This window comes from Mastacembelus armatus, chromosome 2 (assembly GCF_900324485.2).
Source record: "Mastacembelus armatus chromosome 2, fMasArm1.2, whole genome shotgun sequence".
Classification (NCBI taxonomy): Eukaryota; Metazoa; Chordata; class Actinopteri; order Synbranchiformes; family Mastacembelidae; genus Mastacembelus; species Mastacembelus armatus.
In genome coordinates this window covers 11,027,440-11,055,216 of record NC_046634.1, presented here as the reverse complement: position 1 = coordinate 11,055,216, position 27,777 = coordinate 11,027,440, and the positions used below count along the sequence as shown (strand labels likewise).

General features: G+C 43.9%; 3 protein-coding genes across 5 annotated transcripts in view; all 3 read right to left on the bottom strand.

The window, feature by feature from the left end:
• Window positions 1-46: 46 nt before the first annotated feature.
• LOC113127071 (adenylate cyclase type 8) lies at window positions 47-13,088 on the bottom strand. 2 transcript variants are annotated; one of them, XM_026301281.1, is made up of 24 exons: window positions 13,076-13,088; window positions 11,709-11,992; window positions 10,525-10,722; window positions 10,050-10,289; window positions 9,533-9,761; window positions 9,158-9,307; window positions 8,946-9,076; window positions 8,501-8,612; window positions 8,135-8,262; window positions 7,897-8,055; window positions 7,291-7,525; window positions 7,024-7,212; window positions 6,833-6,933; window positions 6,215-6,416; window positions 5,822-5,893; window positions 5,609-5,736; window positions 5,302-5,383; window positions 5,049-5,207; window positions 4,497-4,643; window positions 4,141-4,233; window positions 1,359-1,473; window positions 1,018-1,142; window positions 844-942; window positions 47-759 (listed from the first exon to the last, which is right to left on the bottom strand). In XM_026301281.1, the coding sequence occupies exons 2-24, from the start codon at window positions 11,954-11,956 to the stop codon at window positions 577-579; spliced, it is 3,525 nt and encodes a 1,174-aa protein (XP_026157066.1). In that variant the 5' UTR covers window positions 11,957-11,992; window positions 13,076-13,088; the 3' UTR covers window positions 47-576. The 2 variants fall into 2 exon arrangements, 1 of the variants encoding a protein (XP_026157066.1); XR_003295374.1 differs by lacking the exon at window positions 47-759 and having other exon boundaries at window positions 853-942; window positions 5,029-5,207.
• Window positions 13,089-14,033: 945 nt separating this feature from the next.
• On the bottom strand, window positions 14,034-18,334 carry dnajc27 (DnaJ (Hsp40) homolog, subfamily C, member 27). The gene is made up of 7 exons (XM_026301359.1): window positions 17,952-18,334; window positions 16,957-17,039; window positions 16,753-16,822; window positions 16,403-16,567; window positions 16,034-16,156; window positions 15,789-15,949; window positions 14,034-15,648 (listed from the first exon to the last, which is right to left on the bottom strand). Exons 1-7 carry the CDS (start codon window positions 18,036-18,038, stop codon window positions 15,516-15,518), a joined length of 822 nt encoding a protein of 273 aa, XP_026157144.1. The 5' UTR covers window positions 18,039-18,334; the 3' UTR covers window positions 14,034-15,515.
• A 408-nt stretch (window positions 18,335-18,742) lies between these two features.
• Window positions 18,743-27,777, bottom strand: part of cd247 (CD247 molecule) — a 20,687-nt gene continuing 11,652 nt past the window's right edge. For both annotated transcript variants that reach the window (XM_026301367.1, XM_026301369.2), the window contains 7 exons: window positions 21,416-21,516; window positions 21,123-21,167; window positions 20,972-21,040; window positions 20,787-20,816; window positions 20,623-20,676; window positions 20,451-20,480; window positions 18,743-20,326 (listed from right to left, as the gene is read on the bottom strand). In XM_026301367.1, the coding sequence (XP_026157152.1) occupies window positions 20,261-20,326; window positions 20,451-20,480; window positions 20,623-20,676; window positions 20,787-20,816; window positions 20,972-21,040; window positions 21,123-21,167; window positions 21,416-21,516 (395 nt within the window). In that variant the 3' untranslated portion in view covers window positions 18,743-20,260. The remainder of the gene's footprint in view (window positions 20,327-20,450; window positions 20,481-20,622; window positions 20,677-20,786; window positions 20,817-20,971; window positions 21,041-21,122; window positions 21,168-21,415; window positions 21,517-27,777) is intronic.

Below are 27,777 nucleotides of genomic sequence, written 5' to 3'. Positions count from 1 at the left end.
TGCAGACAAACTGGACATTACTTACATTACATTATGGATTGTTGAGAGTAAAAAAAACATCAAATGTGGACCTTAATGCAGTAAGAACTGACTTAATGAAGTACCATCACTATGCAAACATTTATATTTCTACACTGATCAGCCACAACATGAAGACCAGCAGGTCCAGGCAGCCTCTGGAGGGCCCTCTGGTCTCTGACTGCAGGACGTCAGATCCTTTAAGTACTGAAGCTGAGAGGTGGGCGCTCCATGGGTCCAACTGGTTTTTCGAGGACCTCCTTCCCAGGTGACTCACACACACCTGACCTACCACGTGATGTAAAAGAAAACCCGGCTCCTGAGACCAGGCCTCTTCCTTCCAGTGTGGTGGTGGGGGAGCTGTCGCCTCTAGCTATCGATGAAGAAGAATAGTTCATTGTGCTGCACATTTTTCCGGTTTCCATCTCATCAACTTCCCGACCTGACTGTTCCTCCACTGCCAGAAACTCCGCCCCCTCAGGTGCCACTGGAACCAGATAAACCATGTTCGTGCCCCCCCCAACAGTGCTTTTAAAGTTGTGGTTGATCATCATCGTCCTACGATGCCTCCACCAGGTGAAAGCCTCCGTTCTCCTCCCGCAGCTTCTCTCTCTTCCTGGCCTGAACCAGACTGTAGACCACAGCCCCCAGCGTGTTCCTGTTCAGACCGAAGCTGCGTCCACCGCCACGCTCCACAACACTTGACCGTTCTTCCCGGCTGCTCACAAAATATGTACGAACCTGAAACAACAAAGCAGCATTTTCTGAGTCAGGCGTATCCCACAGAAATATGGGAAGGTCCATTTGAAACTTTGTGTGCGTCACCTTCCCATGGCGTTCGCTGATGCCTTTGACGTGAATGTTCCCTCTGAGCTGCCGTAGGAAACCTCGCTCAACCAGAATGCAGCTGGTGGATTCTGGGACCTGCCGGGGGACGACAGAGATCGTGTTAGCGTTTACATAAACTTACAAGCCCCTCCCACAGCAAGGCGCGCTCACCTGTATCCTGCCGCTGACCCCGGTGCTCTCCATCCTACTCGCCACATTCACCGTTGTCCCCCAGATGTCGTACTGAGGTTTGGTGGCACCGATGACGCCCGCGATCACCGGGCCGTGGGCGATACCTAAGGTGACGTCACAGGTCAGTGGGGTCATTTAAAAACACTGAACCTTTTATTTTAATGGATGTAAAAACATCACAAATGGAAAAATGTGAAAAATGTAAGTAAACATATTTGGACAGCAGCGTAAAGGAAACTCACAGTTCAACATAAAACTTTAGAAATACTTGCAAATATTTTAAATACTAAAAAAAAAAAAACAGATTTTGTTGTTCGCACCAAGTCGGAGCTGGAAGTTGTTTCCTGTGTGTGTGTTGATGTGTCTGAGCGTTTCCTGCAGGGCCAGAGCAAACAGAACCAGCTCGCTGAGGTGGTGCCAGTTGTCCTCACAATCCTGAACCAGCACAGGGACAGAGTCAAAATCCTCTGTTCCAAGTAAAAGTACTGCATTCAAACTGTTACTGCAGTGAAAGTCCAAAAGTACCATCATCCGAATGTACTTGAAGTATCCAAAGTAAAAGTACTCATTGTGCAGAATGGCCCATTTCACATGAATGGATCTGATATTATTGGATTCTAATTATTGATGATTATTGTGTTGATCACTTTAATGTTGGAGCTGATGTTAACTACCTTATATACTTCTAATTTGAAGTACTTTATATACCGCTGGGTAGCTGACGTTAACTACCTTATATACTTCTGATTTGAAGTACTTTATATACCGCCGGGTAGCTGACGTTAACTACCTTATATACTTCTAATTTGAAGTACTTTATATACCGCCAAGTAGCTGACGTTAACTACCTTATATACTTCTAATTTGAAGTACTTTATATACCGCCGGGTAGATGACGTTAACTGCCTTATATACTTCTAATTTGAAGTACTTTATGTACCGCCGGGTAGATGACGTTAACTACCTTATATACTTCTAATTTGAAGTACTTTATATACCGCCGGGTAGATGACGTTAACTGCCTTATATACTTCTAATTTGAAGTACTTTATGTACCGCCGGGTAGCTGACGTTAACTACCTTATATACTTCTAATTTGAAGTACTTTATATACCGCCGGGTAGATGACGTTAACTGCCTTATATACTTCTAATTTGAAGTACTTTATATACCGCTGGGTAGCTGACGTTAACTACCTCATATACTTCTAATTTGAAGTACTTTATATACCGCTGGGTAGCTGACGTTAACTACCTTATATACTTCTAATTTGAAGTACTTTCCATACCGCTGGGTAGCTGACGTTAACTACCTTATATACTTCTAATTTGAAGTACTTTATATACCGCCGGGTAGATGACGTTAACTGCCTTATATACTTCTAATTTGAAGTACTTTATGTACCGCCGGGTAGCTGACGTTAACTACCTTATATACTTCTAATTTGAAGTACTTTATATACCGCTGGGTAGCTGACGTTAACTGCCTTATATACTTCTAATTTGAAGTACTTTATATACTGCTGGGTAGCTGACATTAACTACCTTATATACTTCTAATTTGAAGTACTTTATATACCGCTGGATAGCTGACGTTAACTGCCTTATATACTTCTAATTTGAAGTACTTTATATACCGCCGGGTAGCTGACGTTAACTACCTTATATACTTCTAATTTGAAGTACTTTATATACCGCCGGGTAGATGACGTTAACTGCCTTATATACTTCTAATTTGAAGTACTTTATGTACCGCCGGGTAGCTGACGTTAACTACCTTATATACTTCTAATTTGAAGTACTTTATATACCGCTGGGTAGCTGACGTTAACTGCCTTATATACTTCTAATTTGAAGTACTTTATATACTGCTGGGTAGCTGACATTAACTACCTTATATACTTCTAATTTGAAGTACTTTATATACCGCTGGATAGCTGACGTTAACTGCCTTATATACTTCTAATTTGAAGTACTTTATATACTGCTGGGTAGCTGACATTAACTACCTTATATACTTCTAATTTGAAGTACTTTATATACCGCTGGATAGCTGACGTTAACTGCCTTATATACTTCTAATTTGAAGTACTTTATATACTGCTGGGTAGCTGACGTTAACTACCTTATATACTTCTAATTTGAAGTACTTTATATACCGCTGGATAGCTGACGTTAACTGCCTTATATACTTCTAATTTGAAGTACTTTATGTACCGCCGGGTAGCTGACGTTAACTACCTTATATACTTCTAATTTGAAGTACTTTATATACCTCCGGGTAGCTGACGTTAACTACCTCATATACTTCTAATTTGAAGTACTTTATATACCGCTGGGTAGCTGACGTTAACTACCTTATATACTTCTAATTTGAAGTACTTTATATACCGCTGGGTAGCTGACGTTAACTACCTTATATACTTCTAATTTGAAGTACTTTATATACCGCTGGGTAGCTGACGTTAACTACCTCATATACTTCTAATTTGAAGTACTTTATATACCGCTGGGTAGCTGATGTTAACTACCTTATATACTTCTAATTTGAAGTACTTTATATACCGCTGGGTAGCTGACGTTAACTACCTTATATACTTCTAATTTGAAGTACTTTATATACCGCTGGGTAGCTGACGTTAACTACCTCATATACTTCTAATTTGAAGTACTTTATATACCGCTGGGTAGCTGATGTTAACTACCTTATATACTTCTAATTTGAAGTACTTTATATACCGCTGGGTAGCTGACGTTAACTACCTTATATACTTCTAATTTGAAGTACTTTATATACCGCTGGGTATCTTGGGAATTTCCCCCCAGGGATCAATAAAGTTTGATGATCAGTCTGTATTTTGTTGGATCCATCTGATTCTGAAAAGGAACTAAAGTTATCAGATAAATGTAGAGCAGGAAAAAGTCCAAGGTTTGACTCTGACATGTAGTGAAGTCCAAGGATGAAGTAGTACTACATGGAAATACAAAACCTTGGACTGAAGTACAGTACTGGAGTAAATGTACTTTGTTCTCTAAGACTGATTTGGACACAGGTGCCCTTCAATGCTGAAAATCCTTTATTGTGTAAAAGACGACATGTCACCTGTCCTTCAGGAGAGAGGCCAGAAGCCGCCATGTACGAGCTCCCGATGGTTTTAATCTTCTCCACCTCCTGGAAATAACACTCATCCAGCAGCTGCAGGGAAATCAGCCGTTTAGTTTAACTTCAACAGGCACAGACAGATTCTCATGAACTGAGCTGAGACGGACTCCAGGATCCATTAATCCTTTAAAGCCATTACATTTAACATAAAAACTGTTTAAGGGCTTTACATTCAAACTGTGCTTTAACTCAAAGCTGCATCGTGACAAACATGAATATTCAAAACGTGGTTCTAGTTCTGAGCAGATAAAGCCTGAGGGCCTGTGTGATGTTCTTAGTTTCTGTGTGTGTGAGACCTCGTCAAAGTCGGTGATGATGTGGTTGAGGAGGCGCAGACACTCGACGTGTTGATGAACGACCTCCTTCTGCTCGTAGAAGTCGGAGAAACCCGGCACAGAGGCGAAGAGGACGCCGACCCGCTCGTACGACCGTGAGTACAAGTCCTGAAAACACACAGCCCTGAGCGGTGAGGCCCGGAGGGTCCATTGTTTCTGCAAGGCTCAGAACGAACCTTTCAAGACCTTTTAAATTCCACAGGAAATGCAAATTATTCTGGAAACCACAGCAATTTATAAATATTTGTATCATATCTTTGTCAGTTCATCTCAGCCGCACATAAATAATTCTTACAGCTGTAATTAATCAATGAACCTACGCATGGATCACTGAACAGCCTCACCGACTGGGGGCAGCAGAGTCTGTGTGTAAATGTTTCTTATCCAAAAATCCCACAGACAATGAGCGGTACAACAAATACCTTCCCAGATGGTCCTGAGGCCACTGGGTTCAGAATCTACAGACTCCCTGAGTACACACTAAGACACACACCTGTCAACAGGTGAGTGTACCTCGTTGTTGCGGTCTCTCTCCAGGAAGTGTTGGGCAACGTGGGCGGGCAGAATGTTGAGCAGCAGACATTCGTTGTGTTCCCTCAGCTCCTTCATGTCCTCCACCTCCTTTCTCGCCTGGAGACGCCACAGGAAGTCCAGGCGGGCCGTCGCCTCCAGCTACCAACGAAGATGAGCAGGAACAACAAAAAGATGATGGTCACATGATGCCAGTTAGTCCAGTCCGTAGAAAGGGAATCCCAGCAGAACTCACCTGTCTGCTGTTGTAGAGTACGGCCACCACAAACATCACCATGAGAATGACACAAACTCCCTTCCTGCACAGGTGATGTGACCTGAGACACACACAGCCACTGTGCTATGAACCCGTCGGTCTGCAGCCAAAACTATGTAGCTGGACTATTATTAGGGAATAATATCGGACATTTCTGCTCTTTGTAACAAAGACCGATTGATTAAGACATTGATTAACCACAATGTTGGACATGCTAACTGTGGCTAGCACATCAGCTAATCAATGACCAGGTGATGTAGCGAGATGCTAGCAGTTTGTAGGTCACCTGTGTATCTCTATGAGGTAGGTGTAGACGGCGGCGGCCAATAGGAGGACGGCCAGCTTCAACACACAGCTCAGTCTGAGGAACACCGCACAGGTAACCATGGCAACCACGCCGCTCAGCGCCATGTACTGTTCACAAGGAGGGGAAATGATGTAGTCCAAGTGGTTAATCATCCGTGTGGAGATGTGAGGTGGTGTCTGTGTTGGCACTCACCTCTGGATGCGTACAGATGTTTATGTCAGGCCAGGTGGAGGTGGGCGGAGTTTCTGATGAATCACACCACAGCTGGGGGGGCAGAGGGAAGATAAGGAAGATCTGTTGTGCATCATCATGTGTCCACAGAAAACTGGGCAACTTCACAAGCAACTTTTCTTTAACAGTGAAAAGTGACTTTTTTTTTCCAGAGGCCAATTGGCCTAAAGTGAAACGTAACCTTTCAGTTGCGTTCAACCAACAGCAGGTAAAACGAAGCAACATGCATTTTTTTCTTTTGTTCATTGTGCTCATGTTTCCCTGATTGATATTTTTGTCAAAGGTTTGAAACTGGAAGTTGCTTCAACATTTTGACTTCAACGTCCAGAGGAGAAACAACTCCAACACACTTACGATGTCCGACGAAGCGACTCCAAAGTTGACAGCTATGGCTGTGAGTGTGAGCAGCATCCGGGCACTCTTGGTTTCATGAATCCAGCAACAGAGTGACTGAAGAGGGGCAGGACAATGCTTAAACTCCTCCCCCAGACTCAGCACCAGGAGCAGGAAGTAAATGCTGCCGCCAATTACGAACTGAGCGACCATCGGAAACAACCTGAACAGAAAGACAAATAGTTAACACCTTGGAGACAGAAGCTTGACAAGTTGTTAAAACCACTGAGATGTTTGGTCTAATGTCATTAGTTTGCAGTGAAACCATTAGATTGTGGTAAAAGCTGTGGGAATGAAGTATTTTGTTGTATGCAGATGATGCACTCTTGTATTTTTACATGGTGTGAGATTTGGAGAGTGTCTATCAATAGAAAGGAAACTGAAACATGACATTTGGGAAACCCTTTACCTTCCATGTGTCATTTTGTGGTGCTACAGGCCAAAGGTATTAGACCTGGGGTGGGAGCCTCGTGTGGCTCGCTGTGTCCCATTATAAGTCCAGTGAAAAGAAGATTTATATGGGATGAAAACAGAAAACTGAGAGACACAGTACATTGATTCATTCTCTCACAGGTGTACCTGGGGGCGGGGATTAGTGCCTGGACAGCTATCAGCAGCAGCAGCAGGATGAAGGAGCAAACCATGTTGGACTTGAAGAGTTCGTCTCTCATTTGGGAGTACTGAGAGACAAAAATACGACTATTTACTGTCACAAACTGCCAGTGCACCTGAAAAACAGCCCCGCCCCCAACAGTCAGTTCAGGTGTTACCTTTCCCTCCATGTGTGAGTCCTTGAACACCTGAGTGAAGGTGGTGATGTGCTCTTTCCTCATTCGTTCACTGCTCCGAACCTCCATGGCCTGGCGAATTCTCTTGTTGACTTCCCGCGATCCCGACCGCTGAGCTGTGAGCTGATTGGGCAGCTGCGTTAGAGAGCCGTTGCTGAAGGTGGCGAGAATCTGTGAGACACCATATGTGAAACATTAGACGTCAAAAGTCTAAAAGATTTTTGTTATTAAAGTTCTGACTGTCCTCACAAAACTCATTCCCAGGATGTCTCCAAACGGCAACTCGGCACTCCATGTCGTCATCTCGTCATAACTCGGACGTCTCGCTTTCGGGGGCTCGGCTTCCTCCCGTGACGCTGGGCGGATCAGGTACGTGTCGATGTTGTGCTTCCGCAGAAACTCGTTGCGTTCCTGGCCATGTCCCGCCTCCGCCTCATAAATCCCGCCCAGACAGTCGAGAGTGGCTCGAGAAATGTGAATCCGCCTGGCAGGAGATGACATTAGGTTTCAAATGCCCTCAGGACAAGAGTGCACATCTGTTTCATCTAAAAAATATTTTTTACATCTCTGGTCTTTGTGAAACATCCTGCTCCTCTGGATAAAATTCTTAAGGATTTTTCATATAGTGGATTCAGACCTTCACCTTTTGCACGTTTTAGTGTGATGTAGCTGCTTTTTGTAAAGTGAGGACATATTAGCCATAACAGCTTAAAACAGGAAGCATTGAAGCTCATTCCTGCTGTCATCACTTCCTGTGTGAGTACCTGGATATCACTATCACTCAGTGAGATACATGAGGTCGGTGAGATACCTGTGTGTTCATCACTAAACACATGAGGTGGCAGTGTGACTGACCCTGGTACTCCTGCAGCCTCCAGACTGTTGGCGATGTCGACGTCCCAGCTCCAGATGTCAAACTGCCACTTCTGAAGACCCAAAACTCCACAGAGGACGGATCCGGAGTGGACCCCGATCCTCATGTCCAGCTCCTGCTGCAGCTCCCGCCGAACGTACCTGCAACACAGCGGTCATGTTCTTCCCGCCAAAGCTTCTTGTCAACAGTGTGCGAGATGTTCGATCAGCGTGTCTTTACCGTATGGTGCTGATCATACTGAGGCCCATCTCCACACAGCAGCGAGCGTGTGCTCTCTGAGGCTCTGGGACGCCGGACACGCAGTAATAACAGTCGCCCAGGATCTTGATACGCAAACACTGATGCTCCTGGACCCAGAGAGAAACACAGTCACTAAACATCATCTCATTCTTCAGCATGTTTGTAGCTTTTTTCCCCAAAGGGCTGAATATTATTGGCACGTTTCAATAAATTTTACTGCCAGAAAAACTCAAGAAAAAAATCCTAAAACAAGGTGTGAACAAAAAGGACAGTTTAACTACTTAATTAACTAAAACATAAGGCAGCAATTTTCAGTTGTGAAGTCAGTTGCCATGGTGACCCGACCTCAGCCAGCCTATCGAATCGCCCGAAAAGTTCGTTGAGAGTTTTAACGAGTTCGTGAGCTGATAAAATCAACGAGAGCGAAGTGAAGCCGATGATGTCTGCAAACAGGATGCTGTGACGACAGAGAAATGAGGAAAGTGCGATTAACACTGCAGATGAAATAAAACAACTATTCAAAATGCTGCTGAAAAGTTTTGAGATGCAACTCTGAACTTTACTAAGTTAATAATTACAGAATGTCTTTAAGTAAAAAAAAAATGTAAACACGAGGTTTAGGTTTTTCTTCATATATAAACTTATTTCCATTGTTGAGACCATTTAGCTCGACTTGAAAAGCTGATTCATTTATTTCTGGCCACCAGGGGGCAGAAACACATTAACTGAAACTATACATAAACACCCAACGTCTGCAGAACAGGGTCTGAGGTCACACTGGTGGATCTACCTGACGTCTTTGTAGTGATGGATGTAGATCTTATGGAACTGCTGAGGTAGCAGGTAGTCGTCCACAGTGGCCATGTCAGAGATCATCTCCAGAACAAGGAACCGGGGCAGGATGGACATCACCAGACGCTCCTGGAGGACAGAACAGGACAGATGTGTGAAGCTGCTGCTTTTAAATCAGTAAAACCATCGGTATAAAAAACCAGACTCTACTTGTCTTTGGTTCTCTCTCTCCAGTCGGACTCGTCCCTCGATGCAGCGTCGGGTCTCCAGAAAGGCCTGTCTCTGGGTCCGGTCCGACAGGTAGTGGATGAACAGACCTGCCGTGTTCATAGCCAGGTACAGCAAGGCCTTCGACAACACCTGGACAGGCAACAGAGACACACACAGTACAACAATAATGAGACGTCATAATACAACCCACCTCTGCCAGAGGAGGAATATTTTCATGATTTCAGACACGAAAACAGAGGAAGGCGGAAGGTGAGGACAGAAAGAACCGAGGAAGAGAAGATGGAGTATAAGAGAAAATTGAACAGAACAGAACAGGAAGGAGGGAAAGAAGGAAGGAAGGATGGTTTTCCGGACCTTTCTGGTGAAGGTGTGGTCACCAAGGTGACAGCAGACGTCCAGCAGCAGGTGCAGGGTGGAGGTGGTTGCCCCGGCAACAATGGACCAGAGGAGGGGGAGGGGCAGCAGGGTGTAAGTGGAGAACAGGCAGAAGAAGACGTACCAGGAGTGGTCACTTTCTGCCCAGGTGAACACGCCCACCAACACCTGGACGGTCTGAGACAACCAGCTGACCACGGACAGGTACCTGAGAGAGATCAGCACTACAGTACTCTACGTTTGTACTTTAGTACATATATATAAGTACTACAAATAAAATATACATATATGGTGGAGGAAGTACTCAAAGACTTTATTCCACTTCCTGTTTTGGACTCTTCTTATTTTGTACCATTTCCTGTCGCCTGGTCCCGCCCTTATTGTTGCCCACTTTATGTCTGTCATCCCTGACACCAAAACTAACAGATGATTAGTATTGATCATTATTATTATTAGCGACCTTTAGAGAGAAACTATCACAGCTGAAGTGACACACCTGAGCCACTGAGGCGATGACATCACCTCCCTCCTGGTCAGAGCCAGCACGCAGATCCCCGCCCACAAGATGACAGACAGGCCGGCCAGCCAATCACAGGCCACGCCCCCCAAGCCCGGCGGCCACGTCAGCAGCAAGATGAGGAGTCTGGTCAGGATGTCGATGACGTTGGTGACGACCAGCGAAGTTCTTCTCTGACCGGAGGAAAACTGCTGGTACAGCTGCTCCAGTTCTGGGGACCTGACCAGGGACCAGGTCTTCATCAGTCCAGGAAAGACCAGGTGGGTGCGTGTGTCCCATTGTGTAGTTGTGTATGAATAAAGTGTGTTTTTGTTGGAGTACCTGTGTTTTTATGGAGTGTATTAAATACTTTTCTGAGTATTAAACAGGTTTTCAGAAATTAAATTAAGCAGCATCAAAATTAAAACTAACAGTTTTGGACTTGTAGGTATTAATGACACGTGTGTGTGTTTACCTGAATGTGTGCTGCAGCGCGGGGATGAAGACGCCTCGCACCGTCGACCCCCACGACACGAAGAAATCAGCATCACTCAATGAGTCGCATTTCGTCTGAGCTGCCGCGGTGATCCTCGGTGTCGCTGGGTGGATACGAGCTGCCGAAGATCGCCGTTTCTGCCAGAGTGCTCCACGGGACGCCTTACTGCGGATCTGCCTGCAAGACGGAACCAAGAGACAACAGCTCACACCCTACCTGTTGATGACCTCACCGACTCTACCTGCTGATGACCTCACTGACTTTACCTGCTCTACCTGTTGATGACCTCACCGACTCTACCTGTTGATGACCTCACCGACTCTACCTGTTGATCTACCTGTTGATGACCTCACCGACTCTACCTGTTGATGACCTCACCGGCTCTACCTGTTGATGACCTCACCGGCTCTACCTGTTGATGACCTCACCGACTCTACCTGTTGATGACCTCACCGGCTCTACCTGTTGATGACCTCACCGACTCTACCTGTTGATGACCTCACCGGCTCTACCTGTTGATGACCTCACCGACTCTACCTGTTGATGACCTCACCGACTCTACCTGTTGATGACCTCGCCAGCTCTACCTGTTGATGACCTCACCGACTCTACCTGTGCTACCTGCTGATGACCTCACTGACTGTACCTGTTGATGACCTGTTGATGACCTCACTGACTGTACCTGTTGATGACCTCGCCAGCTCTACCTGTTGATGACCTCACCGACTCTACCTGTGCTACCTGCTGATGACCTCACTGACTGTACCTGTTGATGACCTCACCGACTCTACCTGTTGATGACCTCGCCAGCTCTACCTGTTGATGACCTCACCGACTCTACCTGTGCTACCTGCTGATGACCTCACTGACTGTACCTGTTGATGACCTGCTGATGACCTCACTGACTGTACCTGTTGATGACCTCGCCAGCTCTACCTGTTGATGACCTCACTGACTTTACCTGCTCTACCTGTTGATGACCTCACCGACTCTACCTGTTGATGACCTCGCCAGCTCTACCTGTTGATGACCTCACTGACTTTACCTGCTCTACCTGTTGATGACCTCACTGACTTTACCTGCTCTACCTGTTGATGACCTGTTGATGACCTCACTGACTCTACCTGTTGATGACCTGTTGATGACCTCACTGATGACTGTACCTGTTGATGTCGGCGATGTAGGCGTCGGTGACGACGATGCGGTGCCTCCCTCGCTCCAGGCCTCCAGCGAGCCTCAGCGAGTACAGGTTGTGCTGGTCGATGATGTTTCTGACGGCGTTTTGCCATAACAGCTGTTTCCTACGCAGGCCTGGGGCGGGGCTTATGTTTGTGCTGAAGGTGATGTCACTGGTCTGTTGCGCTGCCTCGCAGTCGCCGTTCTCCAGCACATCACAATCATCGTTACCCATGATTACAAGAGCGGTGAGGCCCGCCTCCTCTGCGACCTGATGGGGGGGACAAGATTCATGAGAAGAGCAGGAACCTTTGGAGGTGGAAGTAAGTGAGAGTGAATAAACTAAATAAAGTTCAGGTTTATTAAACTGTTTGGGGCCGTGATTCATGTGTGTAAATAAACGTAACGGATTAAAAATTAAGAATTGAACAATAGCGAGATTAACAAAACCAGAAGTTGGACTTCTTCAGACTACAGGCACAAAATCCACATCCCAGGTTCCTGCTGTTACATTTTCCTGGAAAACAGTTTGTGGAGGAATCCCAGGTCAGATTTCTCAGCCTTCAAACGTGGTGATGATGTCAGGAGCTGCAAACAGTGAGAGGTGACAGGCCCAGGGAGGTGCTGCCCTGTTGTAAACATTCTGCATGTTCAGCTGATCAGATTGTCTCTGCCAGAAAACCTTAACGTCTCAGGAGCAGTTGGCCTGAACAACACATAATGTTGGCCTGGGTCAGATCCAGGGTTCAGGGCTAATCCCACATTGACCTGCTGATCCTCGCTGACTCCTCACGGCAGGGGCGGTCCTCCGTGCCCGGAGACTTCCGGACAGTTGCACAGAAGAAAACGGGTTAATCTGAGGATTGAGTTCACCTGGATCAAGTTGCATCATTTAACCAGACAAAGATTAATAGTCAACAAATTCAATCAGGTGCATCAATAATTATATTCCAATAATACACATTCATGTGAAATGGGCCGTACTGCAGAATGACTACTTCTACTTTGGATACTTCAAGTACATTTGGAAGATGGTACTTTTGGACTTCTACTGCAGTAACATTACAGTACTGCAGTACAGGACCTGACTATTCCTCCCACACAAAGATGAAACATTCGTCCTGAGTTCACAGGTGAAACATCTAATTTGAAAACATGAGAACGCAGGACGAGAGTTAACGCGACCCCTGAGGATCAGTAACAAATTGTTGAGAAATATGAATTTTGGTGAAACGTTCAAACACAAGCATCAAAACTTTGCTAAGGAAACTAATTTTTGGATTTGAATCAACATTTGAGTCCGTTATTAACATCAAACAGGTCCACGTGTAAACTTGTGTCTGTGTGTTCCTACTTGTCGTGTTGGGTCCAGATGAAGGGTGGAAGTCCAGGGTCATGCCTCTGTGGCCGCAGAGGTCAAAGGTCAGACAGCAGCCCTCCTCAGTATTTGTCTTTTTCTTTTCTAGTCCATTTTTCTTCTCATGTCTTTGGTTTTCTTTTTCCTCTTCTTTTAGGCCTCACTGATTTCTATCGTTGATTCCGCTCATCTTTTTCCTCCTCTGCCGTCGTGACCGTCTCTGTACTTTCTATAAAACACACATACACCTTCATCCCTGGACCAGGTTTTGATCATTTCTTTGTTAAAGAAATCTTTGCATTTCTTACAAAACACGTCCTTCCTGTTCAGTGAAGGTTCCCGTCAAATAAGTAAACACTGATGGAGAATTTCTAGTGTGTTTGTACGAGAGTCCGAACCTGCAAAAACACACGTATTCAGAATGGAAGAACACGAGACGCTGCAGGTAACAGCAGCTAAACAAATCAGAGAAGAAGAAAGAGCGGCGATAAAAGAGAGAGAGGTCGGTGGAGGTCAAGAAGCTTTGAGTAATGAGCTGCTGTTGGCCAGCACATGTCTGAGTGTGTGTTAATCCAGCAGGAATCCCTGAAACGGAGACAAATGGCCACTCACTAATAGAACAGATTAACCACGTGTGTTCAGGTGCATGATGGGATTGGCAAACCCCCAACCAGGTCAACCACAACTTGTTTGTGTGGTGCCAACAGTCGACAGCTTGACTAACTCAAATTCACTGAACCTAGAAACAACCGCAGACTTTCCCTAAGAAGTGAATGTGCAACAACACACAGGCCAAAGAACATCCCAGGGCTCAAACCTGAAATGTGTTGTGGCTTTTACAAACACACTCATGTCACCAAGTGTTTTAAAAAGTGCCTTACTTCAAGAGAACATCCAACAGGAACATCAACCAAACCTTAGGGACATGCAGAGACAGAGCAGACACACACAGGTCGCAGCTTTTTGTCTTTTTATTATTTCAAAGTGAATCCAGGAAAACGTGCACGTACAGAAACACTGAGACTGTAACAAACACTCAGTTCAAAGTGTGAAACCATCAGCTGCATCCGCACTGAATCAGTTTCCCCCTAAACTCTTCTTCTGCACTTTTGTCTGAGGCGACAGGAAACGCATCATCACCCTGTCGGGTGACTTCAGTGGAGGTGAGGTACGGAGTTCGATCTGTGACACAACGGCGCCTGCAGCTGCACTTTAAACGTTCTTCACACAGAATAAATAAACACATTTAAAGTGATTCGAGCTCAGACGCCGCCAACACACCGCTAAGTAAAGCGTCTGCTGATTGGCCGGAGATTTTCGTCAAAAACCCTCTGCAGGTTCCACTGGTTGATTTATTGGACATGTGGCACGGTGGAGCAGTGGTTTAATCTTGCGGGTTCAAACCTGGTTTGAACCAAAAAAAAACAAATCAGATCAGGAAGAAACGGCCCGAACTATTTTTCAAACAAACTAAATATACGTTTGAAGGCACAAATGAGTGTGGACGGATTATGTGACAGGGGCCCCGGGGCCCAGACAGTCCCATCATGGTTCTCTGGGCCCCAACGGGCCCCGGAGCCTATGAGCTGTTTCAGAGAACTAACTAAGAATATGTCCCAATGACGAGTTACAGGAACACTAAAACCAAACGCTCCTTCAGGTTTCACTGAGCGTGAGCTGGTTTGGTTTGGCCTCAAGTACAAAACAGCAGTTTAATGTTAAACATGCATCTATTTTTTTGGCAACCGGGTTTTAATAAAAAAAGAATCAGCACGTTCTTCTCACAATAAAATGAATTATCCTAGAGTCTGTTGTTCCAGATCGAGATTTACATCCACTTTTCCGACAGCAGTTTGTTCCTTCACCGGCTGGATCCACGTCTTCGTTTTTACCGAGACGTGGATATCAACCAGGCTGAACACTGACCTCTGACCCACCGAGAGGAACCTGAACGCAACGTGAACACGAACACGTTAAGCGCAGGAGGGACACAAAGCTTCCAACATTAAAGTTCAAACTTTTGTTTAAAACTTCTGACTAAAGCCTAAAATATTGACTGAAATCTCATGATTCTGACTTAAATTCTGATTTATTAAGTTCTGTCTGATTTTAATCTGAAAACCATAAGTGTGACTCAGAAAACTTCATTCTATTATTGTTTTAACTACAACTTCAAAATAAATGTAGACATTTCATTATCATGGTTTGTCAGAATCTGAGATAATTTTACATTTTGGCATTAATGTCAGAACTTTTCTCCACACACACACACACACACACACACACACACACACACTGTGCAGGGATAATAAATACGTTCAGACGTGAGGTTGGCGAGCAGCAGGGACATGTGACCTTCACGCTGAACAAACGGACCAATAAATTAAGGGTGTGGACACCCGTGGGCTCCGTCAGTCCAGGTCTGACAGGTGAGCGTTTACTTAATGTTCTTCAGCAGCGACGTGCGGGCGTTCACCACCGCCTTGAAGGCGTCCTCACTGCCGGGGGCCACACATTTGTCCGGGTGCAGCAGGACCGCCAACTTCCTGTACGCCTTGTTCACCTCCTCCCTGGAAACAAAGAGGAACCAAAGTTAGAGCAGAACCAGAAGAAAAGTCCAGTTCACTTACATACTCGCAGTACTTTTGTACTGTCCTGTAAATAATCCCATCACGTACCGACTCACGACCCGGTGAAAGTGTCTACTCACCGCGTGGCGCCGGGTTTCACTCCCAGCATATCCCAGGAGTCCTTGCTGTTGCGGATGCGCCGGATGGTGTCGGCCTGCTCCTTGGTGAATCCGACACTGACCTCTGACACCGGGCGCTTCCCACCGTTCTCGCACATGTCAGTGATGGAGGAGAAAAACGCCTGTGAACAAACAGTCACGTTCTCACCAAACTGTTCTTTAAACCACAGCACTGACTTCGTGTGTGTGTGTGTGTGTGACACGACCTGAAACATCTCGTTGATGCCCTCGCCACTTTGTGCCGACGTCTCAAAGTAATGAAACCCTCGAGACTCCGCCCACAGACGGCCCTCCCCCTCGTCCACCACCCGCCGCTTCGTCAGATCCACCTGCACAGGTCGACAGGTGACACACAAAGTCTCAGGTCTCAAGTTTCCACAGTTTTGTGTATCTTTCTCGCTGATCCTGTTAAACACGGGCTGAGGCCGCACATTAACGTGAATAGGACTTTTGATTTACACATATTCATCAGAAAAGAGTGGAGGGACCGTGACGAATGCACGTCAGTCACTGTCTTACTGCCGTGTGACATGTTCTCCACCAAAGCGTCTGATTGGACAATAAACGTGTTCAACCTTGTTTGCGCACACGACGAACACGATGCTGTCCATGTTGGCCTGGGAGCCCATTTCCTGTTTCATCTCCCCCAGCCAGCTGTCCAGGGCATCGAAGCTCTCCCGGAGACCAACGTCGTAGACCAGCAGCACCCCCTGGCTGTCCTTATAAAACTCATTACGCACCTGAGACAGGGGAAGGAAAACAGGATGAGGGCAGGAGGAAGGAAAGAACCATTCAACAGCAACACCTGCTGGCAGGTTCCCACCTTAAAACCCTCGGTTCAGTCATTAGCACATGTGGAACATGAGAGGCTGAGCTGGATAAACAGAAGAACTGAAATCAAGACGGCATTAAGGCAAATACTCACCTCGTAGAAGAAAGGATGACCGGCCATGTCGAAGATGTTCACTTTGATTTCTCGGTCACGAACCTGCACCCTGACAACACACAGTACTACAGTAATATCCCCCATATCGAAGTACACACAGTACTACAGTAATATCCCCCATATCGAAGTACACACAGTAGTGACACACATAAAACTAGAGATTTGTTGTGTGTGGGAACTTACTTGGTGACTCCATAGTCGATACCGATCGTGGCCAAGTACTTGGGAACAAACCTCTTCTCACAGTAGCGTTTGATGATGCAGCTCTAGGGAGGAAAATTATTTCATCGTTCACACCAGACTCTGTTTAGAAATCTATCATTTTAAGGCCGATCTGTTAATAGACAAAAATCACTGACATAAACACTTCATGGTAATATTAACGCTGAGAGGAAAAAGACTGTGGAAGAAACGTCATTATGATTCATCTTAAACAATTTGAGCCGAATCTTATAGAGGGAAGTGTCAAATTTGAAAGAACCGTGGCTGCAGTGACAGACGCTGATGTATTTAAACTTCAATAGTGATAATTTGGAATGAGAGGGTTCTTCTGAAAAATTCGTCTTCAACATAATCCAGAAATAATCCCAACACCGATATAATCTCTATCTAAAGTTGGCATTTCTTCGTTTAAGGCCGCAAACCATCGGCAAAGTTACAAATGTGGAAAAACGTAATTTATGATCAATTCAATTCCTGATCAGACTCTATCGGTTCATACATTTTATTAACCAACCCGATATTAATCCATCACAACACGAAGGTTTTATCTGATCGTCGACAGGATTAAGGTTTATCCGATTTTTAAAAACATTTTTATAAAGAAAAGTAAGGCCGAATATTACAGAAGATGCGTGTCTTCGATGAGCATTCGTGGATTCGCTTCTGTGTGAGAATATGGTGATTAAAGCAGGGACACATGAAAACATTGATTTTTTACAGGCGGGTCTGGCGTCAGAATATTAGCACAAGTTAGAGCGAACAAAATCACAAACCCGACACGAACTGCAGATCTATATTAATTATTAATCGATGTATCACTTATTAAATGAGTATGTCGTTAACTAGCTCTTAAAGAAAGCGTATATACACCGTTTACCACAGCTCGGAGCGCCGGGCATCTGAAATCAGCCAAACTCCATATGGGGTTGGCATAAATTACACTGATGGTCGCTTACCTTTCCGACCTCGGCATTTCCGAGGCTTATCACCTTCACCCGCAGTGATTTCTTACTGTCTCGTCTTTTCGGCGCGTTTGTCTCCATCTGAATTTCTTTAAAATTGGCGTTTTTGCGGTGAAACTGTGCGGGCTGCTGAATTCAGTGTTGACAACTGCGGCTGTTGTTGTGGGAGCGCGGCTAACAGGGCTAGCTAGTTAGCTTCTAGTAAACCGGCGAATAAGTAACGACGCCGTTAAACCGGAGTGTTACCGGTTAAATTCATCACACCGGGTTTTGGTTCTACTTTAGCATTAAAGCTAACGGTCCGGTTCGGCTGCCATCGTGAGACCCAGCTGACAAACAGCTGCCTGCTAGCCACACGGGCTAAATGCTAAACAACCTTCCGCTCGTTCTTTTCAAAATAAAATCGTAGCAAATAAGACGAACTAAAATTATGAAAAATATTTTTAATTAATTCCTTAACTCAAAATCGAAAACACCACACGCACTTTGTCTAAATCACACTGTTTGGTATTAGAGTCAGACATATTGTTCCTGGATCTGAGAAGATGAAACGTAAAAAAAAAAAAATAACACCTTAAATTCAAAAGCTATTAATTAAAAAATTAACACATTTCAAGGAGCAAACGATTTCCCCTAATTTCCAATCAATATATAAAGTATTTTATAATTTAATTATTTAAGGTGTGATATGTATCTGATTCAGGTAAGTTGTGTTTTTAGGAACAAATATATAAACTACAGAGCTCTGTGTTCTTGTGTTTACCTGGTGACAGAAGCTTCACATGTACAATTTTAGCTGCTTTATTATTTATTGACACGTTACATTTATTATACTTGAAACTAGCTTTTACAGAGCAAACCTGCCATAAAAGCAAAAATATTCATACAGAAACATGATTACAATATTAATCAACATTACAGGAAAAATTCTCAGGACAATATCAGAATAAATTTTATATGCAAGAAAAGAGATGAGTAAAAATATTAAAGCTAATAAAAGAAAACTAGAACAACTTTCAAAGGAGGGAAAAAAGACATTTTAAATTTAAAGTTGCACGAATATATATGTGAAATGTTAAAGCTGCAGTTTTTTTTAATTGTCTAACATACAAAGGTTCAATACTATCGACATAAGTAGGACTGTATTAGAAAAATAATCACATAAACTGATAAAATCTATAAAACAACCATCTTGTACAATGCACTTAATTTAAAGGACTGTAAAGACCTTTCTGCAAACACGAAGTGTCCATTATATTTTTAGTAATTACTGCATTTTTGGTGCTTTAAGTAACTTTAGTTCAGATTTTCTTCAAACTAAATGAGACGTTCCTGGGGATGATGCACATTCAAAAGACTTGGTGTCTTTCTAGTTTGCATCTCGCTACGTACAACATCAAAGTCAAATAAACTCAAATATCAACTAAATCTACCCCACGCTCTCATTTTGGATATGTACCTATGTCAAACATCAACATGACCCACTTTAGTCTTTCATGTTCAGATTCTTTTGTTTTCTGTTTTACACACGTTAACGAATTACGGGATTCACCATGAATTATTGGGTAATTCATGTTTTTACAGAGTCTGCACAGTTTGGTAAAGAGCCAAACCTCAGATGAAATATCTAACATATTTTTAGACTATCACACATCATGTGCTAATCTACTTTCACTATATAAATAAGGGACCGTTGTACTATTTTTCAAATTAAAGTGGTTTAACATCTAAAACACATCAGTGCAGTGAATCTGTTAAAAATACGATGATAGATTACAAAACATTTAAAATCCCTTCAAATGTAATTATATTATTAGTCATAAGTAGATTCATTAGATTGTACAGTCATTTATTTTTTTAAATCTATTTCATGGCTGTTCTTTTTAAAAACAGGTTAAGTTATAATCAGAAAACTTTACGTTATCCAGCCACCAGCTAGTTTTTCCAGATAAAAAGGTTCAAAGTGATTTTTTCATTACCAATTAATCCGCAGAGCAATTTCGATGATGTGAGGAATTAAGAACATCAGGACACAGTCACTAAATCCCACACGCCAACTTGTGTCCGAGCAACAGTCAGGAACCTACAAATATTAATGATCTTTTAGAGAAGCTGGAACCATCTAATGTTTTGTGTTTAGGGTTGAAAAGGATGATCAATTTTCTTTGTTGATTCCAGGGGAATTTCTTTTGCTCACAACTGGAAAAACCTTCAATGTTCTATTAAAAAGGAGGAATAATGTCTGATCAGAAAACCTCGGCCGATCGATTTTGTCCACAAACAGCCAGAGCTCATTAGTGACGTTAGCGAGCAGGAAGCGGCTGCATTTGGAGGGTCTGGTAGGTGTCTCTGCTTGCTGAACTCAGACCCTGAAGAGTCACAAAGTAGTTTATCCATCAATAAATCACTTAATCAATTAGTTCATGATTTGAGGTTTGTCAAATCAAAGGGATCATTGATTATTGATAAGTGTCATGTGAGGGCTCCACTCACCTGGTAAACCTGTTCGTTCTTTCTCTGGCGCTGTCGACACAAACGGTAAAACGTGTTACCAAACCTCAGACAGACAATATAGTAGTGAAAGGAGCAGATGGCACATGGCTGCTGGGTAACTGAGTCCAAATGTCGTAACAATTAAATCATCATTAGAAAATAAGGAACTCACTTCTCTTTTCACAGGAAGCTCCTTATATTCATCACCTGGACGTTTGTGCAAGTCCTGATCGTTCACAGAAACACAACAGTGACGTTATTTGTCAACTGAAACAGGATGTTTGAATTTTAATCACCAAATTAAAGAAACAAAACAAAACAGGAAGCGTCTGTTACCGTGTAGGTGTCGTCGGCAGCCCGGCGGTTCTGAACAAACACATACGGAGAGGTCAGTTTAATAACTCGGGTTGAATTCAGGTTCACAAACGTTCAAAAACACAGATTTGATAACAATAAAAATATTAGCTTGATTTCCCATCATGCTCTGCACACATTAAAATGCGTTTGACATAAAGACTCACTCGTCCTCCGCTCTCCAGGTCTCTTCTGACCAGCGGGGCGTAGCCGCTGTTGTCCTGACCGGTCAGATCCTGAACACAAACACCAGAGTCAGTTTTTATTCAACAGGGAAAAGATGCAGGAGCAGCTGAGGAAGAGCAAACGAGGACTCACGGAGTAGATGCTGTCCTCCGCCGCCTTCACTTTGGTTTTGAAGAACTAAAAACATGCGAACAAAAAGGAACATGATGCAACAGACACACTGTGGTTCACTTGTTCTGTCTGAACAGCTATAGCTCTCAGTCAAAGGTGAAACTTTATCATTTCAAATGAGATCTACAACTAAAAGTGTGAAATATTTTGTGGATCCAGTTTCAGTTGGTGCAGGAAAGTCGACATAGAAAGATCCGACAGGCGAGTTGGAATCTGACGGGAACTAAATGACGCAGAAACAGGCAGTTACCAACCTTCTCTCTGATGAACATGCCGGTGATGACGAGTCCGTACAGACCCAGGAACCCGTCCAGGACGTAACACAGCTGAGGGGAGTCCAAGCTCATCGATGCCTCTGTGGAGGTCAAAGGTCAGAGACACAATCAGCACAGGGTCTGTGTCAGTGCACCACCAGCACAGCCTTTATTAAAGGAAGCAGCTGCTGATTTTCTGTTCGACTTATTGAGCACAAACCCCGTCCAGAGGGGGCTGGTTTGTGGAAACAGACGGGCCTCCCATTGTTGGTGAGGAAGAACCATGTGAGCCAGGTCAGCGGTGTGGCTTCCTGCTGGGTTTTTAATTTTTGGACAACAATGGAGGTCTATGGCACAGACCCATAAGCTGAACCAGGTTCTGGATTCACACACATTCATTGGTGCTGTCAGTCTCTGGATGGGATCTGGACTCAGTGACACCGCCCGACTGCTCCTTTAATATTTAGACACTTTAAACAAACAAACAGAGCAAAGCAGCTTTGTACAGCGAAGTAAACACACACCACGGTGGGAATCGTCCTCTGCTGCAGAGTCAGACTCTGTACTGACACGGCGCCTGTTCACAGGCGGTTTCCTCAGCTGCTGCCGAGCGCTCGCTGTGGCTCCATTAACTGACAGGTGTGTGTTGGTGTGTGGTTCAGTGTGGGTGCGTTCATACAGCGAAACTGAAACACTGTATGTGTGTGCGTGTGTGTGCGTTTTGCTCGATCAGACTCCACATGTAAAGTGAAGTTGTCACTTTATTAGGAACCCCTGCAGGAAACAGGGTTAATGTTCAGTTTCTGTAGATTTGACTCAGTTAATTTGTGTCTGTTTTTATTTCCCTCACACTCACTCAGTTCTGCTTCCTGCTGCATTAATGGGATTCTGGTCGGTCTGTGCTGCTGTTGGACTAGACCAACATAAGTGGGGTGGACACAATAATAGAAACAGCTGAGAGAGTGACAAAGTCCATGCACAGGACTGTAGCAAAAAAAAAACAACCCTTTTCTCTCTGAAAAGCTCCGACAGACAGATCCTGATCTTGCCCGTCACCGTTACGGGTCTGAGCGTCATGTGTTTGGACCGTGAGCTGCATCTGTGGTGGGAGGCTTCTTCCTCTTCCCTTCAGCTCTTCTTCTTTTCTAATAAAAACTAAGACTTTGTTCTTGCTCCTGAGAAACATTTTCTCCCCGACTGTCTCACCCACAGGACCCGACTCCCTCGCTGCCTTTGCTTCAGTCCTAAACAAGGTCCGGGTCTCTCAGGACCCTCAACATGATATTACAGCATCAGCCTCCCTGCCTGCAGGTTTCCACGGCAAAACCTCTGAAAAGCAGAAGCCGAGATGGATTTCATGGTCAAGTCAGTATCACAGTTTGTATCGGAGGAACATCAGGTCAGATAGGAGCCAAAGATTACACTGAAACAGGAAGTCAAGGAAGTCAACGTGTGAGTGTGTGCGGTTACCTCATGAACGCAACTTTTATGTTCACATGGTCTACACACACACACACACACACACGCACACACACCGACAGACACACACGAACCGACAGACAGACACAGACACAGACACACACACACACACCTCTCCTGAGCTGCTTGCACGTTTTAAAACCCTTAATAAAATCATCACATCTTCTGGTTTTTTGGTTCCTAATAAACTGATACTGAAATAAGTTAATGACATTTCCATTTATCCTAAAACGAGCTGAGCTCTGGTCTTTACTCATCGGCTGAAGTTGACTCTGTTTATTGCATCTGAAACTGAAGTGAAGCAGAGACGTGGAGGAGAAAAGCAGTTTCTAAGAGACTAAAACAGCAGCTGCAAACACAGCAGGACTCTTCTCAGTAACAGACGTCAGTGGAAAACTCAAATTAATAACAGTTTCCATCACACGTCTCTAAAATCTCCAAATTGTCCTCGAACGCAGCACAAACACGTCAACACAAAAGCTGCTGTTTAATTAAACTGGTCTGATGATGAGAAGTGGTCTCAGGCAGCACCAGGAACCAGATGTGCTGTTCAAAACACAACAGCCGTTAACGCGTCATCAGAAACATGATAGTCACATCTACTCCACTCCCGTACCTCAGTCCATCCTCAGGTATTTGTACTTTACCTGAGTATTTCCATGTAGTACTACTTCATCCTTGGACTTCACTACATGTCAGAGCCAAACCTTGGACTTTTTCCTGCTCTACATTTAGCTGAGAACTTTAGTTCCTGTTCAGATCCGACTGTAAATTCTAAACAACATATTGTAAAGAACACGCCGTGGAACAACGAGGGTCCAGGAATTAAACGTCGTTGTTCTTCTGTTGGAGAATCTGAAGCGTCCGACTGCATCACCACTGACAATATATAAAACTATATGAACAGTCTGATAATTAACAACTCGGGTCAAACAATATTCAGGGAAAAACTACGTCCACTCATCTCAAACCCCAAATTAAATTTGTCCTTCACCTGATGGACTCTGAGCTGGAACAGCAACACACTTGACTTAACGTCACGTTTTCTCCAGACAGAAACTGAAATTCTGCAGGACCCGAACCGTAGCAGAGAGTTACTGACAAATCAAACTGGCCTCAAACGTCCTCATCCTTTTACGTAAACCTGCCGTCTTCACTGTTCGAGACCTGCATGATCACGTGTGGGGCAGTGGACTGTTCCTAACGAGCGCTTGTGGGGAGAAGCAGCTGAAAGCGCTCAGGCACATCTGGGTCCAAACCGGAAACGACTTCCTGTTGACCTGAGGTCTTGAATATTAATGAGCTACAGCTCTGAGAAACAAACACAGCCTGGATATTCAAACTGAGCACCAGAGCTCTGCTGACACCAGATGTGGTCCGACCCTAATGTTTGCTAATAATAACGATGAGAAGAGTCCGTGACTGCAGCTGCTGCTCAGGTCAAACAAACAAACTCCGACTGGAACAATATGAGAATGTGAGCTTCATGTCAACATTTACCGTCACCTCCAACCAGCACAGACTCATGGAAAAACTGTCTCGAGGAGTTTTCTTCTACACTGATTCATTCAGATGAGCACTTGTTATTTTCCACTGCTGTTTGTATCTGATCTGTTGTGTAACCAGAGCAGCAGTTGAAAGTGTCGAGTGGAAACAAAAATGACAGCTTCTGCGAGCGTAAGTGTTTATTAGCCGTCTAATTTTGGCGTTTGACACCTGCTCGTCACTTCAGACCCCGAGCGCAGCAGCTTCCTGAACGAAACTACAAAATCCACCTGATAATCTTCACCCTGCTGCATCACTGGGAAACAGAAAGGCCAAGTTTACAGCCAGTTCGCATAAAACCATCACTTGATCTTTCCCACAATGCATTTCAAATGCCGTAGCTGTCATCAGATAAGACATGTGCGTGAGGTCTAACTCGTTTGACATTACTACAGCAGGAATTTACTGTTTTATCCTCAGCAGCCTGCAGCGCGTGAAGCCGCCTGGTTACTGGTCCAGGAAACAACCGATTATCAAAGAAAATCGCCGTCAGGTCCGTCTAGGCAGCGTCCAGGGACACGGAGCCCCGACCGCCGTGGACCGACAGAACGAACCGACCTGAGCCGGACACAAAGACACACAGGAGAAAGACAGAAACCGTTTCCTCCCTCAGTTACAGTTTTTAGATTTAGTGAACTGGTTTCTGCTCAGAAATGACAAACTCATTCATCGATTCACGGAAATGAAAACGAATTATTACTAATCATTGATGAATCATGTCTGAGCGTTAGTGCCAACATCTTTGTGTTTGGAGAAACCAGGACAGAAGATTCATCACAGCAAACTAACATCCGTCTCATCGGTGCCTGTGCTGAGAAAACCCCTCTCTCCATTAAATACGATCGGTCCCGTCACAGGACCGTCCCCAAAGCACGGCGCCTCAGATCCCGTCTGAGGAGACGAGACCTGGTCTGTGAGCTGCAGCACAGTCTGAGACGCCGAGACGTTTTGGCCTGAAACAGAAATGTGTCGCTGTGGTTTCAGCTGTTCCTTAACACCTGAAACAGAATCCAGGGCAGCTCTGAGCACATTTCACCTCTTTCTGTTCTCGCTGCTCTTTCCTGTCATCGCCCCGTTTTCACTTCACCCCTCAGAGAAACGACTCAGTACTCAGGTACTCTACTGCAGTACCACCTGATGTACCACAGAGTAAATATCCTCTGTTCCAAGTTAAAGTTATACATTCAACATGTTACTGCAGTAAAACTCCAAAAGTACCATTATCCAAATATGCTTGAAGTATCCAAAGTAAAAGTACTCATTGTGCAGAATGGAGCTGACAGTAACTACCTTATATACTTCTAATTTGAAGTACTTTATATACCGCTGGGTAGCTGACGTTAACTACCTTATATACTTCTGATTTGAAGTACTTTATATACCGCCGGGTAGCTGACGTTAACTACCTTATATACTTCTAATTTGAAGTACTTTATATACCGCCAAGTAGCTGACGTTAACTACCTTATATACTTCTAATTTGAAGTACTTTATATACCGCCGGGTAGCTGACGTTAACTACCTTATATACTTCTAATTTGAAGTACTTTATATACTGCCAGGTAGCTGACGTTAACTACCTTATATACTTCTAATTTGAAGTACTTTATATACCGCCGGGTAGCTGACGTTAACTACCTTATATACTTCTAATTTGAAGTACCTTATATACCGCCGGGTAGCTGACGTTAACTACCTTATATACTTCTAATTTGAAGTACTTTATATACCGCCGGGTAGCTGACGTTAACTACCTTATATACTTCTAATTTGAAGTACCTTATATACCGCCGGGTAGCTGACGTTAACTACCTTATATACTTCTAATTTGAAGTACCTTATATACTGCTGCGTAGCTGACGTTAACTACCTTATATACTTCGAATTTGAAGTACTTTATATACTGCTGCGTAGCTGACGTTAACTACCTTATATACTTCGAATTTGAAGTACTTTATATACTGCTGGGTAGCTGACGTTAACTACCTTATATACTTCTAATTTGAAGTACTTTATATACTGCTGGGTATCTGACGTTAACTACCTTATATACTTCTAATTTGAAGTACTTTATATACCGCTGGGTATCTGCCGTTAACTACCTTATATACTTCTAATTTGAAGTACTTTATATACCGCCGGGTATCTGCCGTTAACTACCTCATATACTTCTGATTTGAAGTACTTTATATACTGCTGGGTAGCTGACGTTAACTACCTTATATACTTCTAATTTGAAGTACTTTATATACCGCTGGGTAGCTGACGTTAACTACCTTATATACTTCTAATTTGAAGTACTTTATATACCGCTGGGTAGCTGATGTTAACTACCTTATATACTTCTAATTTGAAGTACTTTATATACCGCCGGGTATCTGCCGTTAACTACCTCATATACTTCTGATTTGAAGTACTTTATATACTGCTGGGTAGCTGACGTTAACTACCTTATATACTTCTAATTTGAAGTACTTTATATACTGCTGGGTAGCTGAGGTTAACTACCTTATATACTTCTAATTTGAAGTACTTTATATACCGCCGGGTATCTGCCGTTAACTACCTTATATACTTCTAATTTGAAGTACTTTATATACCGCTGGGTAGCTGACGTTAACTACCTTATATACTTCTAATTTGAAGTACTTTATATACCGCCGGGTATCTGCCGTTAACTACCTTATATACTTCTAATTTGAAGTACTTTATATACCGCTGGGTAGCTGACGTTAACTACCTTATATACTTCTAATTTGAAGTACTTTATATACCGCCGGGTATCTGCCGTTAACTACCTTATATACTTCTAATTTGAAGTACTTTATATACCGCTGGGTAGCTGACGTTAACTACCTTATATACTTCTAATTTGAAGTACTTATCAAAGTACAGCAGGAAGTACTGTGAGTTACTGTAGGAAGTACTCCTGGCAGAGCTGAAGATGTTGAGGTTCTCTCTGGGAGTGACGAGGATGGATAGGATCAGGAATGAGGACATCAGAGGGACAGCTCATGTTAGATGGTTTGGAGAAAAAGCCAGGGAAGCCAGATTGAGATGGTTTGGACATGTTCAGAGGAGGGACAGTGAATACATTGGTAAAAGGATGCTGAGGTTAGAGCTGCCAGGAAGGAGGCCTAGAGGAAGACCAAAGAGGAGGTTCTTGGATGTAGTGAAGGAGGACATGAGGATAGTTGGTGTGGGTGAGGAGGATACAGAGGATAGGGTTGAATGGAGGCAGATGATTGGCTGTGGAGACCCCTGAAGGGAGAAGCCCAAAGGAGAAGAAGATCAATAAAGTTTGATGATCCATCTGATTCTGAACAGGAACTAAAGTT

Bases quoted from the DNA above. Each gene is read 5' to 3' on its own strand.
- LOC113127071 (XM_026301281.1), bottom strand. From the start codon at position 11,956: ATGGGTAACGATGATTGTGATGTGCTGGAGAACGGCGACTGCGAGGCA. The intron at 8,613-8,945 runs GTAGATCCACCA...CTGTCGTCACAG, and splicing joins CATCACTACAAAGACGTCAG to CATCCTGTTTGCAGACATCA. The intron at 760-843 runs GTGACGCACACA...TTGTTGTTTCAG, and splicing joins TCAGCGAACGCCATGGGAAG to GTTCGTACATATTTTGTGAG.
- dnajc27 (XM_026301359.1), bottom strand. From the start codon at position 18,038: ATGGAGACAAACGCGCCGAAAAGACGAGACAGTAAGAAATCACTGCGG. The intron at 17,040-17,951 runs GTAAGCGACCAT...TTTCCTCCCTAG, and splicing joins GAAATGCCGAGGTCGGAAAG to AGCTGCATCATCAAACGCTA. The intron at 15,649-15,788 runs GTGAGTAGACAC...CTTTGTTTCCAG, and splicing joins GTGAAACCCGGCGCCACGCG to GGAGGAGGTGAACAAGGCGT.